General features: G+C 56.5%; 3 protein-coding genes across 3 annotated transcripts; 1 reads left to right on the top strand and 2 right to left on the bottom strand.

The window, feature by feature from the left end:
• Positions 1-779: 779 nt before the first annotated feature.
• On the bottom strand, positions 780-3,192 carry DICSQDRAFT_107592 (FAD/NAD(P)-binding domain-containing protein). Its single transcript, XM_007366832.1, has 11 exons — positions 3,101-3,192; positions 2,910-3,041; positions 2,735-2,855; positions 2,597-2,679; positions 2,277-2,533; positions 2,149-2,215; positions 2,035-2,088; positions 1,853-1,980; positions 1,670-1,799; positions 1,313-1,606; positions 780-1,250 (listed from the first exon to the last, which is right to left on the bottom strand). The coding sequence occupies exons 1-11, from the start codon at positions 3,101-3,103 to the stop codon at positions 1,107-1,109; spliced, it is 1,413 nt and encodes a 470-aa protein (XP_007366894.1). The 5' UTR covers positions 3,104-3,192; the 3' UTR covers positions 780-1,106.
• Positions 3,193-9,618: 6,426 nt separating this feature from the next.
• DICSQDRAFT_62852 (HbrB-like protein) lies at positions 9,619-10,071 on the bottom strand (the record flags this gene model as incomplete). The annotated part of the gene is made up of 2 exons (XM_007366833.1): positions 9,619-9,877; positions 9,956-10,071. 2 exons carry the CDS (start codon positions 10,069-10,071, stop codon positions 9,619-9,621), a joined length of 375 nt encoding a protein of 124 aa, XP_007366895.1.
• Positions 10,072-11,824: 1,753 nt separating this feature from the next.
• On the top strand, positions 11,825-13,618 carry DICSQDRAFT_107598 (peptidase M22 glycoprotease; the record flags this gene model as incomplete). Its single annotated transcript, XM_007366834.1, has 7 exons — positions 11,825-12,018; positions 12,082-12,142; positions 12,195-12,276; positions 12,334-12,422; positions 12,667-13,199; positions 13,253-13,329; positions 13,386-13,618. The coding sequence occupies 7 exons, from the start codon at positions 11,825-11,827 to the stop codon at positions 13,520-13,522; spliced, it is 1,173 nt and encodes a 390-aa protein (XP_007366896.1). The 3' UTR covers positions 13,523-13,618.
• Between the last annotated feature and the right edge of the window lie 1,098 nt (positions 13,619-14,716).

Here is a 14,716-nt window from a genome sequence, read left to right on the forward strand (position 1 = left end):
GCACGTCCCTCGGTCCTCGGGACAGCGCTTAATTCCCTCGTATGGAACGAAATTGCTGTTGCCGAGGATAGCCGAACCCGGATATGGTATGTGGACATCTAAACGCCCGATTGCTTGAGCGCAAGAACTACCCTTCCACACTGTGTCGATGACTATCAGGGCTCAGTGTCAAAATCTCACCATATAAAGTTGCTGAGAGAAGGAGATATATGTCGCCTTGTTGTACACCAGAAATGGGGCACACCCATGGGCACGGTGAGTATAGATTTGGGCGGGAACCAGTCCCAGATTTGGTTTTCGTGTAAATCTTGTACAGAAACTGGGCTGGTGACTTCACTTCTGGGTCGCCTCTGATGAAATTTGAGGAGAGGTGAGCTGTAAGAAGTCTATATAGATATATACAAAAACCTGAGGCAGTAGGATAGAGGGAGGGTCAGAAAACGCGCAGTGTCCCGAGGACCCATGGTGTCCCGAGGACCCGTGTATGACTGTATACCGTACCCGCGATGCATGACTCGCGCAGGTACGATCGAGGCCTCATCTCATCTCGTGCATTCCAACCAATGTCTCCAGCGCGCTGGGCCGCCTTGCCCACTACGGGATTGCAGCTTGCTGCCTGCAATTGCAACGTACAGGGGCCTGGAATCTCGGCGGGCCGACTGTGGTTTGAGTGTCGCTCTTGGGCGACGGGTTGGTCCTAGATCGGCCAGAAGGGACATCAGGCACACGTCTATACGGATCGCTCCAGCTTCTCAAGGAAGGACGATAGCATGGGGGATATCTAGAGCATGTGTGTATGGAATTCGACGTAAGCGATGATGAGTATAATGACAGCATGAGAAGGTCTGGTCGGCCATGACGTATGCGTACAAGGACAAAGACGAATGCCAACGAGGAAAATGTATGCGATATGTGGTGGTGGACGTAGTCAAAGTATGGATGGGTATGCATAGTGATCACAATTCACTCTCCAATAGTAATACAGCACGGGGATATCACCACAGCTTCACATGGGGCAAGATCATCAGTCATCATGCGCGGCGCATGACCAGAACGACGGACTGTGTATAGCGTACGACTGGTGCGGCCGATGTGGCCCAGGACGCTCAGTCCTCCTCCTCCGTCGCGACGTTCAGCCCGAAAGACCCGCCAAAGAACAGGCGCTGCGCGCGTTCATGCGTGATCCCCCATTGCTGCCACCAGTCGTCGGCGGAGTCTTCAGGATCGTAAGCGAAGATACCCTCAATGGCCTATCCCAATCGTCAGCACCGCCCGGCAATGCAGAGGGCTGGCTAGAATCGTCGCAACGCACCATGATCATCTCTTCGCTCGTCGTCTGCGTGCCGGCTCTCCCAAGATTCCACACTTCCTGCTCGGCGCGTTCGCGTAATTCGCGATCGCGCTGCTCGGCGATGCCCGGAGGCAGCGAGACGGCGAAGATGTTGCCTAGGGAGGCCTTGAGGACGCTCTGGACGCGCGGTTCGCGGATCTCTTGCACGGCGTTTAGGAAGATTGGAATCTGCTCCTTGCGGTGCAGGTGCGAGAAGAGCTTGCCGAGGACCGCGGCGTCGCCAATGGACATGCTGAGGGCGTAGATGGAGCCAGCCTGACGTCACAGTAGTACGAATAAGGGCACCGTCGGTGTACGTGCATGACCAGCTGGACTCACGGCAATAGGGTGTGCAGCTTCACCGATGCAAAGGAGACGACCATCAGGATGTATCCACTCTTCGAGGAACGGTCGCTCAATCATCGGAATGCATATAATCTTTTCTGCCGATTCAGCCAGTGTGCGCAGTCTATGGCAAGGCCACTTTAAGCACGTATTCCGCGATATGGTGGTCACACGCACCGTGGATCACAACCTTGTAGCCAACGGACGAGGTGTTCTTTGCCGGCGTAGACTACCGTCATGTCGTCATCGTCGCGCTCTACATAGACGAAGAGGGTGAACAGTGATGCCCCTGTCCCTGGTTCTTTCTGCAGAATGTATTGTCATGCGGTAGAAGGGATCTCACAGAGGAGAGCACATACTACTGGGAACCCGAGTGCGCCATATGTGCGACCGAACCAGGTACAGAGCTTCCCCTATGGATGAGAGGAGGATGAGGGGATAGTGCGAGTACTGAACGAGGCCATGCGACATACCGTGCCTTTCACATTGGCCGCGACTGGATCATTGAGTTTGTCCACCGCCGACCACGGGACGAGCACACTTTAGGGGAAAAAGGACGTTTGACGGCTGCAGGCGCGTCCGATTACGGACAGCGACTTACTTGAACAACTGCAAACCCGTGGGCTTCTCGATGTCCTCTTGCTCCGTAGCCTCCAGCACCACTCTCCGAGTATGATATGGAGGCACATGACACCCGTCCGCACCGATGATGACGTCGCCTGTGAGGACTTCTCCTGTGATGAGGGTTACGGATGGCCGTTCAGTGTCCGCTTGGACGGAGATGACTTGACTGTTCGGTCGGAGCACTGCACCGTGCTTGACGGCGAACTCGGCAAGTATTCTGCGCAAGTCGCCATACTGAGGCAGGGGCGAGGGATGAGCAAGGGCGTACTTGTACCATGAAAAAGTTGACATACGCACCGAGAGGAGCAGGAAGTCGCCGCCGGTCTCCTCCAGCACGGATTCCTCCCATTCGTGTGTGCCTACGATCGAGCCGTTGTCGACTGTTGTGGCATGTGATGAGCACATGAGATACGCGAGAAAGAAGAGGAAGCATACATTGTGCGAAGAGAACGCCGGTGGACTTGATTGCGACTTCGCGCAGAGCTTGCTCCATCCCCCATCGGTAGAGGACCTTGGTCGCATTGGGCGGGATTCGGGCTCCTGCACCCATAGGGGTCTACACTCGCAGATGCATATCGACGACATGTATGTTCGAAGGTTGGAGACTTACGTCATAGAAGTCCGAACTGTCGTCGAGGACGGTGACCTTGTGTCCTACGCGAGCCAAACTGACGGCGGAAGCGAGACCAGAGATGGCTCCGCCCACGATGATGAACTCGATGGACAAGGCAGACTGGGAATGCTTATTTTGTGTCTAGGTCAGTCATGGGCGCGAACGGGAGCAGGGGCGACGAGGCATACCATGGCAGATCGTGAAAAGCAGGACGTCGTGAGAGGCTTGGGACGTGGGGTCGTGCAGAGCAAGGGTGGGGGAGGAGTACGGGATATATGGCGGGAGAGGTGGGCAGAGGCGTTCAAAATAAAGGAAAACGGTTGATAGACGGGCCGCCATGGAGGTTGTCCTGTCAGATCCCAGGTGAGATCAAGACTGTCGAGTGCTTCCGATGGCGTCGTCCTTGCTTGCGATCATAAGTATGTGCCTCAACAGTGCCTAAGCAGTACTGTACTTACTTAGGTGCAGCCCGGCAAACGCATCTCACCTTATCTGGTAGCTTGGACCTGATCAACGGAGCCGTTCCTTGCAAGGCGCGACTGCTGCGTGCATCGCTGCAGCCAATCGGGCGACACTGGGGTCACGACTGCACCAGCATAAGTAGACAATCCCGCTGGATATCCACATCCAGCTCCAAGTGTGAGGACAAAAGCGGCGAACAGCCTTCGACTTCTCGCGGGAAGGGCCAGATTGAGGAGGCCAGATTCACACTTCCCATCACGACTTCTAGCCTCGAATGTGCTTCTGCGCGCAAACAAACCCTGACAAACCTCCCATCCGCTCTTGTGCCCACACCCGTTCACTTGTCCGCCGCGTAGGAACACTGGATGACTTCCCATAAGGATCTACGGCCATTTTGTCGTCCGTAGATACTCACTGAAAGTGTCCTATCCGCCGAGATGCCGATGCCGATTTGTACTCCGCTGTCGAGGCCGACGTCCGTAGATGCTGCAAGCGCCCAAAATCTAGAAGGGGGGGTCGACCCCCCTTTCTAGACCTAAACGCAGCCGTAGAAGCTCGCTTGAGGTCGTAAACGACTCGAAAGGAAGGTGCCATCATTACAAATTGTGTTGGGATCAATCGCCTACTACATTGGGTGCTGATGTAAGGCGCAAAAGAGCACGTGCATAGCATTCGACGCTCTCCGGATATCCCGGCCTGATCATTGAGCGCCCGAGATCTTTGGACAGATTAGAGCTCCGATATATGTCTACGGACACTCCAGAGCCGTAGATCCTTATGGGAAGTCATCCACTTAAGCCGGACAGATAATGGTACCAAGTGCGGAAATGGCGGAGATCAGAGCATATCAGTCACCCGATTCACCAGCGCTCGATCACCCGGGAGTTAGCCTAGAGCCCAACTCCGTCTACTCCTCGAACACGACAATCCCTGGTGTCGCGTGCCACGACTTGCAGCTCGAAGGGGGCCCAGCCCGTCTAATTGAGCGATCAATTGCACATACATACACACGTAATATTCGTTCGTATCCTTCAAAACTAATGAAATGTGGGTCCATGCCACGAACCCCCTGCCTGAAGCTACTGTACGCTAATCGTCTCCCCCGATTCACGAATGCCAGTGCAATTTGGAATGGGCGAGGATTACAGAGAGCCCTTTAGCCAATCACAAGAAAACCTGGGATAAGTGCGCACTGATACGATATTACCGCCCGTTCCCTTCGAGTGGAGAAAATGCGCCGGAAGCGATAGTAGCCCAGCGTTCAGACTTACAAGCGATGACAACGTTCCAAACCGACCCTGGAACCGAACGCGTCCTCAGCTGCTTCCCCAACCTCATCGATAGTGCACTTTTGTGGAATACGGTTACAGGCGGTACTCGAACTACAAGGCATTCTATAGTCTACGAAAGGAGAGTGCGTGTCCGTTTGACATAACCCCGAACGGAACGTACTAAGACGAACAGATAGCAGATCCCAGAGGGTGCCCTTGTGATCGGCCTGGCGGATGGAGACTTTGGCCGCTAAGAACCGCAGGTAGAGCCGCACACATTCTAGAAGTCGATGGCTAGTATATGCGGCGGATTCTGGAGCTCTGTCAATATCGATCGGCTGCATGAACTCGAGCCTGCTTGTTTCTCGACGTACCGTGGTGTCCTTACTTCATAAGCGTAGCGTCGAGGTGTATCTACGGTCAGGAATTCGGAGGAACGCAGACTCGTCATGGTTCGTCAAAATAGTGAAAAGGACAGCTGCAGCTTTATTGGGCAGAGAGGACGCGTGGCGTGAGCCCTAGGAAACGGACAGGCCAGGAAAGGGGAAACAAAACAAGCGTGCAGTAAAGGGCCAAAACACATTCCTGCGATCGGACTGCTGGCATTGGTCACTGGCAGGCGTTTCATACGGCAGGTACTCGCGGTCCAGATCTTTTGGACGTATTGCTGAGCCTTCTCTGCACCCGACACTAAGGTCGACATCGGCTAGCGGTGGTCGTCTCGATGCCTGCTGGCTTGCAATCACCTGTTACCCGTTCACCTATTCCACAGATGGGCTGATGGAATCGTCTCTGCAATGGCCAGTTACCTTCTGCGCCTTGTTCATGTCTTCGGCTTGGTGCAGAGGGAAGTTGTACATACCATCACTACAGGCAGTCCAAAATCGGATGCGAGTCCGCGTTCGTCCGTGGAATCAATGCAATTCGCTTGAAGAGATCAGCCTCAACTTCGAGCATAGGTAGTACCTTGTGGAAGCTTGACAGTCCGGTTGGCAAGTGCCAGATGCGTTGAATCTATGTCAGGACAGAATGCATGTCAATAGGACTAATCATCATTCAGTGACTGGACCGTGATGTCCTTTGGTTTGTATGGTCAGCAGATGTGAGGGAAGACGAAGTTGGTGTAGTCTCATTGCAGCCTTCAAAAGATATAAAAGCTGCAGTTGGCCGTAAGCTGAAGGCGAGAGCTCGCATGCTGAAGGCGAAATTGGTAGGGATCCCCTGAGGACCTCAGGTGGATCGCTGAGAAGGGGCGCCTGCAAATATGGTCAGCTGTATGGCGATCACCCAGCAAGCGACGACTACAAGTCGTGAAACCCTGTTGTATGACCGTCGCGGTACAATATACCTTGAAGTATGCGATGCGTATCAGAACCGTTGACATCGTGAAAGCCCCGTCAAATCTAACAGAACAAGCGGAAGTCTGGAACGACCTCCCTTCAAGGACTGTGAGACGGGATGTGCATGTGCCCGCGCGCCACCATCAGAATGCCACGCAGAGCTCCGCCCCAGACAGATTCAAGGCGGAGGTATCCACAATTCCTTACTCACAGCGCCTTGCAAGACGATAGCGCATGCCCGCAAAACACGTTGAGATGATTTGAGCCCCGACCCCCAGTCTAGCGCTCTCAGCACCACCGCACGCCACAATCCTATGAGGCGGGACCCTTACAGTGCAATATGATTTGTCTCTCCTCGCATGCGCAGAAATTGTGTCGAGGAAGAGAGTCGCAAGGCAGCAGCAACCCATGGACGGCCCGTAGTAACTGAGCGCTGGAATACCTACTGGAGAGCGGAGCTGGAAGTTCCTGAGCGTGTTGTTCGGGAATGCGCTATCGTTCCGCTAGGCGCTGTATCGTACTGTGCAGGAGCAGCCATGGAGTGGAGAGGGCAACGGAACTGCGGGTTCCTAGGGCGATCGATGCCCATTGTGGCTTCGCGGGAAGGAAAGATAGCGTTGGGGCTATGTAGGGTGGTCAGCCGTCTATAACGTAGACAGGGGGTGTGCTATGATAGACAATGGAACTTTAGATCTCGTGTGTATGTGGTAGAGTCCGGCACGGCTTTGATCTGCAGCTACGGGCCCCGTGAGTATGAGATGCGAAAGAGTCGAAAGAACGGGGAGCAGCTACTGTGAGTATTAGTCGTTGTATTCAAGCAACGGCGATCGGTGACATAAAGATCGCGTCCTCATCGTCGCCGCCCTTGCCACGCATCGTCCGCTATACCACGGCCCCGCGCAGCAGCAGTCTCCACTCCATTCGCCCATCATCCGCCACGTCCTCCGGGTCGTGCTCGAATATATCCTCCACAGCCTGCAACATCTGCCTCGTCTGCTCGTTCATCTCCGAGTTCGACTGCGGTCCATGTTGCGCCAGTTCACTGAGGATCTTCGCTGCGCGTTCGGTGCGCTGCCGTAAGGAGCGATCGTGTGCAGAGGCTACGACTTGGGGGATGAACACGGCGAAGATGTTGCCCGCGGTGGCCTCCCGAGCATGGTTCACGCGTGGTTGGCGAGAACCCACATCGATCGGATCCTACGACAGAGAGCACGTCAGTCGAGAGCTGTACCTTCTGTAAAGTAGGAGGGACGTGCAACGCGTGCGCGTAAGAAGGGGTTGATAGGGTGGAACACGGTCAGCTTGTGCCCAACACGAGAGAAGGCGATGGCGCAGGATAGACCGCATATGGAGCCTCCGACGATGACGAACCCTATAGGTAGGAACTCGAGGGCTTGCTACTGTTGGGAAGACGAGTGAAGGTGCATGCCGAAAGAATATACTTGACATGGGGTGAGTGTCAGTACGGTTGTTGTCGCTGAGATGACGGGGAGAGTCTGCGCACCATGGTAGACTTGAAGAAGTGTCTATGCGAAGTGGACCTAGTATGCTCAAACTCCAGTTGCGTTCAGACGACGAGCAAGAAGAGTGGTTGAGTCTCGATTGCCGATTTTTGACGTGCAGATGCAACAAGACGTGCGGATGTGAGGGGGCAAAGCCGAACAAGACACAAGACTACAGAGACAGTACGATAGTCCCCAAGTAGTAGACGACATACAGCGGGCCAAGGAGCGGCGATAGAGTCTCGAGAAGAAGAGCAGAGGAAGTGAAATGGGGTTGCACATGTGGCCGCATTCCGACACAAGGGATTTGGTTCGACAGCAGTTGATCGACGTTGATCGCTGGTCTGGGCCGGAGGGTTTTGCCATCGGGAGTCCCGTATGGTGAGTACCAAATAGGGACATGGATAGTCAGGAAGACCACTAGGCTGGGCTAGTCTCAATCAAGACCGCCCGCGTGACGGCGTCATTGGTCCGGCTTCGTTAGGCTTGGTGGCGTCGACCCGCCTACGCGTTGGCACCCGCCGCGTCTGCCTTCGATCTGTGTAGCCTCTGCACACGTAGAGGAGCGTTTCAAATTGGCAAGTTATGGAGAGCAAGATGGACTTACAACCGACAGCATATACACAGCGACTACTGCTACACCAAGAGCGAACCAGACGATAGAACAGGCCCAATCCTAGACCTTGTACCCCTCCACAGATGACCTTGCGCGTCCAGCTCCCTGTTGCTGGGATGCCACCTCAGCCTTTCCGCCCATGCCAATCATATCTTCGACCATCGCCTACCGCAACGTTAGTATCCATGTCCCCGACACCGCACCGGCAGACCACCTGCAACGATGACGCACCTGTGCTTGGTCCCAGTCCATATCATCCACACGCTCGTAATCCTCGTCCCCCTCATCCTCGTCCGCCCCTGGCGAATGCGCTGGGATGCCCGCTTCAGGCCCCTGGGCCCAGCCTGCCCGATTCATCTGCGCGGGATTGTCTGGATCGGGGCTCCTACGCAGCTGGTGTTAGCATGGAATTTGCGACTGGTCCCCGCGCGGATCTCTCCCTGGGGGCACCATATGGATATGTATCCCTGCGGCGCACGATGGCGCACACACGACGCGAGGAAGACTTGACCTCGTACCCATCCGCTCAGTTTGCGCTCCACTACAACCTCGAGGCAAAACAGAGTGCAGTGTGGAACGGGCGCGTCGCAGACGCAGACAAGGCGAGTTGACCTGTCCCGGGGCCAGACCCCACAAAGCCCAGATATATCGACAGAACGAACTCACCTCAAGCTTTCCAACAGCTCCTTGTCCCTCTCCCTACCCGGGTCCGCAAAGCTCCCCCCCAGCCTCGGCGTATCCGCCTCCCCGTCATCCCAGTACGCGCTTCTCCCCCCATATGGCCCGTACGCGCTCCCTCTCCCCCTCCATCCCCCTTCTTCAGCCCCGTACTCCTCCTCGTCCTCATCCTCCTCTTGACCCATCCTCCACCGCCACCGGTCGCGCCCAGCCCATCCGCGCGGGGAGCCAAGCTCGACCTTCTGCGCGATGCGCCCGCGCCGGTCGCGCGGGAGGCCTGCAGAGAGAAAGGATGGCGCCCCGGCCCCGCCTGCGGGTCGCGCTTGGCGGGGAAGCGGTGCGTGCAGCGCGCGGAGGAGGCGCGCGATGGCGGCCTCGCCTGTGCTGGGCTGGGGAGGGGGCGCGGTGAGCGAGAGGGAAACAAGGCGCTGGGAGCGTTGCGAGACGAGAACGAGGAGCCTATGAGGTAAGGAGTGCGTGGGGAATGAGCGTGAGAGGGGCATACGCGGACGGGCTACGTACATTTGCTGCAAGCGCGCTTGCTGGCTCTCGGGCCCGAACGAATTCTCGTCCTTCGACATGGTGAGACGTGCGTACAACTGAGGAAAGAGCGGGAGGATGATGCGGTCGCGGAACGACACGAGCGCGAGGGCGCGGACGTCGATTGGCGAGGGGGACGACTGGAACAAAAGGTTTGATGTCGAGGCCTTGCCGTTCTGGGTTGATGCAGTAGGAGATGAAGGGCGAAGCGACTTGGGCTGTCGATATAGCGATGACAGTATGGGATCTATCTGCAAAGGGAGGAGGGCCTATATCGCAGAATTGAGTGTACACAGATCAAGCGCAAGGGCAAAAAGGATTTCCGGCACGCACGCCTTCAAGGTAGGGCAATACCTGCGTCCAGAAGAACGTCCAAAGTTCCACGACGCGTGGCACCAGCTTGTCGTCCTCCACACCCGAGAGCTTGGAGTTAAGTGTGACCATGCCAGTCGCGATGAGCTCGAAGGTATCGTGCTCGAGGGTGGCGACGGCCTTGCCTGGCGCCATAGAAACGACTGTCGAGATGTGGCGTTTGACAAGCTGGTTCAGGTCCTCTCTAGAGAAAATGTGATGTACGTCAGCGCTGAGGCAAACTACGCACACAGACACGGAAGCAACGGAGTGATCGACGTACATCTGTACCCTGAGTTGTTCGCGGTTGAACAAGGGCAGAATAAGGACGTGGAGGGAAGCCCACGGGCTCTCCCCGGAGAGGGTGGCATTGATGCTCGGCGCAGATGCTGGGGCCATGTTGAGGGAGAGAGAGGAAGGGGCAGTAGACAAAGTTAGGGAGGGGGCTCCGAGGGATGGGAGGTGGGCAAGGTTGCCCAGGCGGTGCATCTCACGCGAGACGAGCTTCGAATCATAAGTGCGCGTGGACGAGGCCTGGGTGCGGGTTTAGTGAGCTCAGTTTCCGAGGAAAGCAAGAGACGGAACATGAATCAGGAAATGGAAGCTAGAGAAGGTGGGGTATGGGCAGATGGAGAGATCGGCGACGAGCGATGACAAGAAGAGATCATGAGCAGTGTCATTCCCAGTGTACGAGAGCGGACTAAGTACGATCAAGCGCGGTTACGTAGTGCGGGGAGGGAGTTCTCCGCAGTTTGTTCATCACACTAGCTTCTCGTGCCAGTAAGAGAAGAGGAACGCAGGTCTAGGACGCGTGAGGATGTCATCAGAGTACGAAGTCAGGAAGAGATATCGGGAACCAGAGCTTGGGCTAGCCGTGATGAGAAGGCGAAGATACGGATCCTGAACGACATCGCGCTCGCCCCCAGACGAGACGGGACGGACATATGAAACATACCACCATGCCTCCACCAACTCCTATGTATGATCATAGGGATTCACGGACGAGCCAGCAGGCAAGGGAATGAAGTACGTAGACGACATTCTAGCCAGATGATCCACTGGACCCGCCGGCCGTCTTCGATCTGTCTTGCCGCTTCACGTCGTGACATTGGAAACCCCAAACCGAGCGCTGTGGTCCCAGATACCGGCAAGAGATGGGGAACATGACGAAGGAGAGGAGACAGAGGACAGACCTTTGAAGGGGACGTGTGTCCCTTGCTTGGCGGGGCGGGGGGAGCAGCCATGAAGGGAGCGGGGGATTGGGAGCGGTCGAGGGGGATGGCAGACTCTCCTCGAGAATGGGTCCGAGCGGGGAGCAAGCTTGATGGAATTGGAGTAGTGGCGGAGCGGTGATGAGGGACGGCGGCAGAGAGGAAGGAGGTGGCAGCGAGGACAGAGTGAGCAGCGGCAGCAAGATGGGGATGGGAGCCTGAGTTAGCGTTGAGGGTGGGGACGGAGTGGTTGTGGGCAGCAGCAGAGGTGGTGAGGAGGCCAGCAGAAGACAATTGGAGCATGTCGCCGAGACCGAGAAATCCGAGCAAGCGGCTAGGCTGCTGCTGCTGCTGCTGCTGCTGCTGTCCTGGAGCCTGAGCAGCCTGCGCATGCTCGCCTGCCGGCCCCGTCAGCTGGGCTCCTGCCTGCCCGTCACGGGTCGCTGGCTGTCCGCCTGGGGCGTTTGTCTGAGTGTTATTTGACTGGCCGGGCTGGAAGAAGGTAGACGCGGCGGGAGTATGTGGCTGGGAAGAGCTGGTGCGGCGAGGGGTTCCGGTACCGATGTCCTGCGAGTGGGGGTGGAGGAGACCAAGTCCACTGCTGGGAGTCGGGGCAGGAGATGGACCGAGGCCGAGGGAGGCTGCTGGGGCCGGGATGCGAGGGGTAGCATCGCCCTGCGACGACGAGCGGCGGCGCTCCCCGGGCGAGCGCGGCTCGTTGGAAATGCGTCGGACGTGCGCCGAGCGACCAGCCATTTCTGTGCTCTTTTGCTCTCGTCTTAGCCCGAGGACATACAGGGCGAGCTGAGCGGGGCTGGGAGTGCGCTGCAAGTGCGGGCGAGGGACGTACGTGCGAAGACGGTTGCGCGTGGCGTCCAACCTTGTCCTTTTCTGCCACAACGTCTCCCACCACTGCAAATACTTGCAATTCGCCGACGCTCATGTACCATGTCCGTCTCCTCCACATAGCCCGCTCTCGCCCACTTCCACACCGCCTTCCTCTTCCACCTCCACGCCCTCCGTCTCGCCGCTTCACCGTCCTCGCGCTCGAGTCTTCCGCAGACGATACCTGCGCCGCCGTAGTCACCGAGGACCGCGAGATCCTTTCCAACATAGTCGTCAATCAACAGGCATCGTAAGCACTCCCTTCCACCCTCGCGTCTCAGACAGCTTCTCACTCTACTACCGCGCGCGACAGGCTGGAGCAGTATGGTGGCATCCATCCCTATGTCGCCCTTCACGCTCACCAGCGCAATATGGCAAGTCTTGATCGACGCTCGATGGTCGCTCTGACTTACCCTACTTGTCTAGCCAGTCGTTGTCCAGAGAGCGTTGAGGGATGCGGGGTTGACCGTGAATGAGATAGATGGCGTTGCGTTCACTCGGGGACCTGGTACGTCGCGCATCATTGGTTACATATGCCTCTCAGCTCATGCGCGACGTTGCGTAGGTATCGCCGGTTGTCTTAGCGTATGTGGGAACGCTGCGCGCACACTCGCGGCCGCGCTGAGCAAGCCACTCGTTGGCGTACATCATATGGTACGTGTCCGTTTCGCCAAAGCCCTTTCGAGTCGCGACAGGTGTCACCCTCGGCGTGTACCTTGACGAATATCGGGAGGACACGTGAGCTTGCGCCAAACATTTCAAGGAATGACCCATGAGGTAGAGCGCACGGTCTGTGTACCGAAATAAGGGACGACGTGGACGTTGTGATTCTGGTCTACGAGAGATGCCCGTTTAGGTACGACTGCTTGTGAACAATCCGTTGACCTTCGTCCTCTAGCAAGCCCACGCACTCACGCCTTTCCTGACTTCCCCTCCCGACCAACCCCCGCAATACCCCTTCCTCACTCTCCTCGTATCGGGCGGCCACACCCTCCTCCTGCTCGCCACCTCCCCTACGTCCTTCCGCATTCTCGCCACGACACTTGACGAAGCCGTCGGGAACGCATACGACAAGGTCGCGAAACTCTTGCGGATACCATACGAGGGTAAGGCAGCTGGGGCGGCCATAGAGCGCCTCTGCGCCAGCGAAGGAGAAGGAGCGGAGATCCCGATGCCCCGGCCAATACGCGGACGTCTGGCGTTCTCGTACACGGGCCTCCACTCGGCGGTCGAGCGATTCCTACACGCCCGGAAGGGCGAGGTAGACGAGAGGACAAAGGTAGGGATCGCGCGGAGCTTTCAGAAAGCGGCAGTGGGCCAGCTGGAGGACAAGCTTGTGCTGGGAATGCGACAGTGCGCAAAGGAGGGGCTCAGGGTGAGGTGCTTGGTCGTGAGCGGGGGTGTGGCGAGTAATCAGTATTTGCGCGATAGGTGCGCCATGCCTGGCTCGTTATTGGATCAGGTGTGCTGATGGCGTTGCGCAGGCTGCGCGCGTGCTTGGATAGAGAAAGCCCGGACAAGCATGTCTCGCTCGCCTTTCCGCCCCCATCGTTGTGTACGGGTATGTTTTGCGTAACACGATTCACCGGGCTGCCGCTGATGAGTGCTCCTATCTAGACAATGCTGCCATGATTGCGTGGGCTTCGATGCACCGGTTTCTTGCAGGGGAAACAGATGAGTACTCACTGGAGTCGAGGCCGGTGTGGAGTCTGGAGGACCTCGAGCGGGAAGAGGCCGGGCCTTCGCGCTCATAGCTTGCGCTGGTGGAAAAGTACTCTATCATATCACCATAATGTATTACTCTTTCTTGAGATAGCTATATGCGACCTCCTACATAATATAGAGAAGCGGAGGTGCACTGGCGTAAGGTGGGGTGCCGATGCTATTCGTAGACACTCCAAGGGGTGTTGCGGCCGGCTCAGGCCTAATCTCACAAGCTCAGACAAAAGATGAGGCGGACTCGAGCGCACGGTCAAAGGCCCGAACAGGTAGCAGGGCCGGTGATGCAATACAGAGGCAACCAAGTGACCTGGTGCTTCGATTCCTGGGACTCAGAGTCGAGACGACCCAAAAATGCACCGTTGAGGACAACTTGTCTACCCGCCTCTAGTTGCCGATTCCAGTGCACGCCAACCTCGGGATGTTCTTCTCTGATAATAGGGTCTACCCACAATGCTCGTTGTAGCAAGTTTGATGGCGTATGTGAGTCAAGGATGAATCCTAGATCAGGACCCCTGCCAGTCGATCTTAAAGTAAGACGACCGTTGACGGTAGTCGAGGCTGCTATGAAGATTCAGGACATTGGTCATGCTCAAACTCAATCCGGGCTCCGTTGAGTAGAACGTCAATTCAATTTTAGAGCCCAAGGGTGTGTGACTTGCACAAACTGACCCCCGTTGTTGGGAATGTTTGACAACCACGGTCGCCGCAGTGCGGTGCAATCAGGAGGATTTAACACGGCAGAGAGTAGCACAGGTGGCTCTACAGTGACAGATTGCCCCAATAGTACAGCTATCTGACTGGCACCAGAACTCAATGGGACCGGGTCCATATGTCATTGCGCAATTGAATGCTTGCTAGCATCAACACTGTCCTAGACTTATGTCACTCACTTCCGCCAGCTTTTATGCGGATGTTATGGAGTGCTTACGGTATGCACGCAGCCTTGACTACTCTACTCTTGTACATCCAAATGTTCCACTCGATTGGGGGCATAGCGAGGGTGTAGGCTACTGATTATGGCCGGGCGTGACCAGTCTACAGGCTGGGTTTGGAGAGGCTATGATTTGCACGGCCGCAATGGGCTGTACAGCGGAGCAAAAGTAGAAGAAGATATTGTTTTTAATCTACTATCTAAATGGGCTGTGTAACGCTAAATCTCTGTTGTCAACAGGTGTGGCGGTCGAAGCAACCAGGGGACGTGACAAGGAAGACGCTCTACGTGCTCG

The sequence above is a fragment of the Dichomitus squalens genome (genome assembly GCF_000275845.1).
Source record: "Dichomitus squalens LYAD-421 SS1 unplaced genomic scaffold DICSQscaffold_20, whole genome shotgun sequence".
NCBI classification, from domain to species: Eukaryota; Fungi; Basidiomycota; class Agaricomycetes; order Polyporales; family Polyporaceae; genus Dichomitus; species Dichomitus squalens.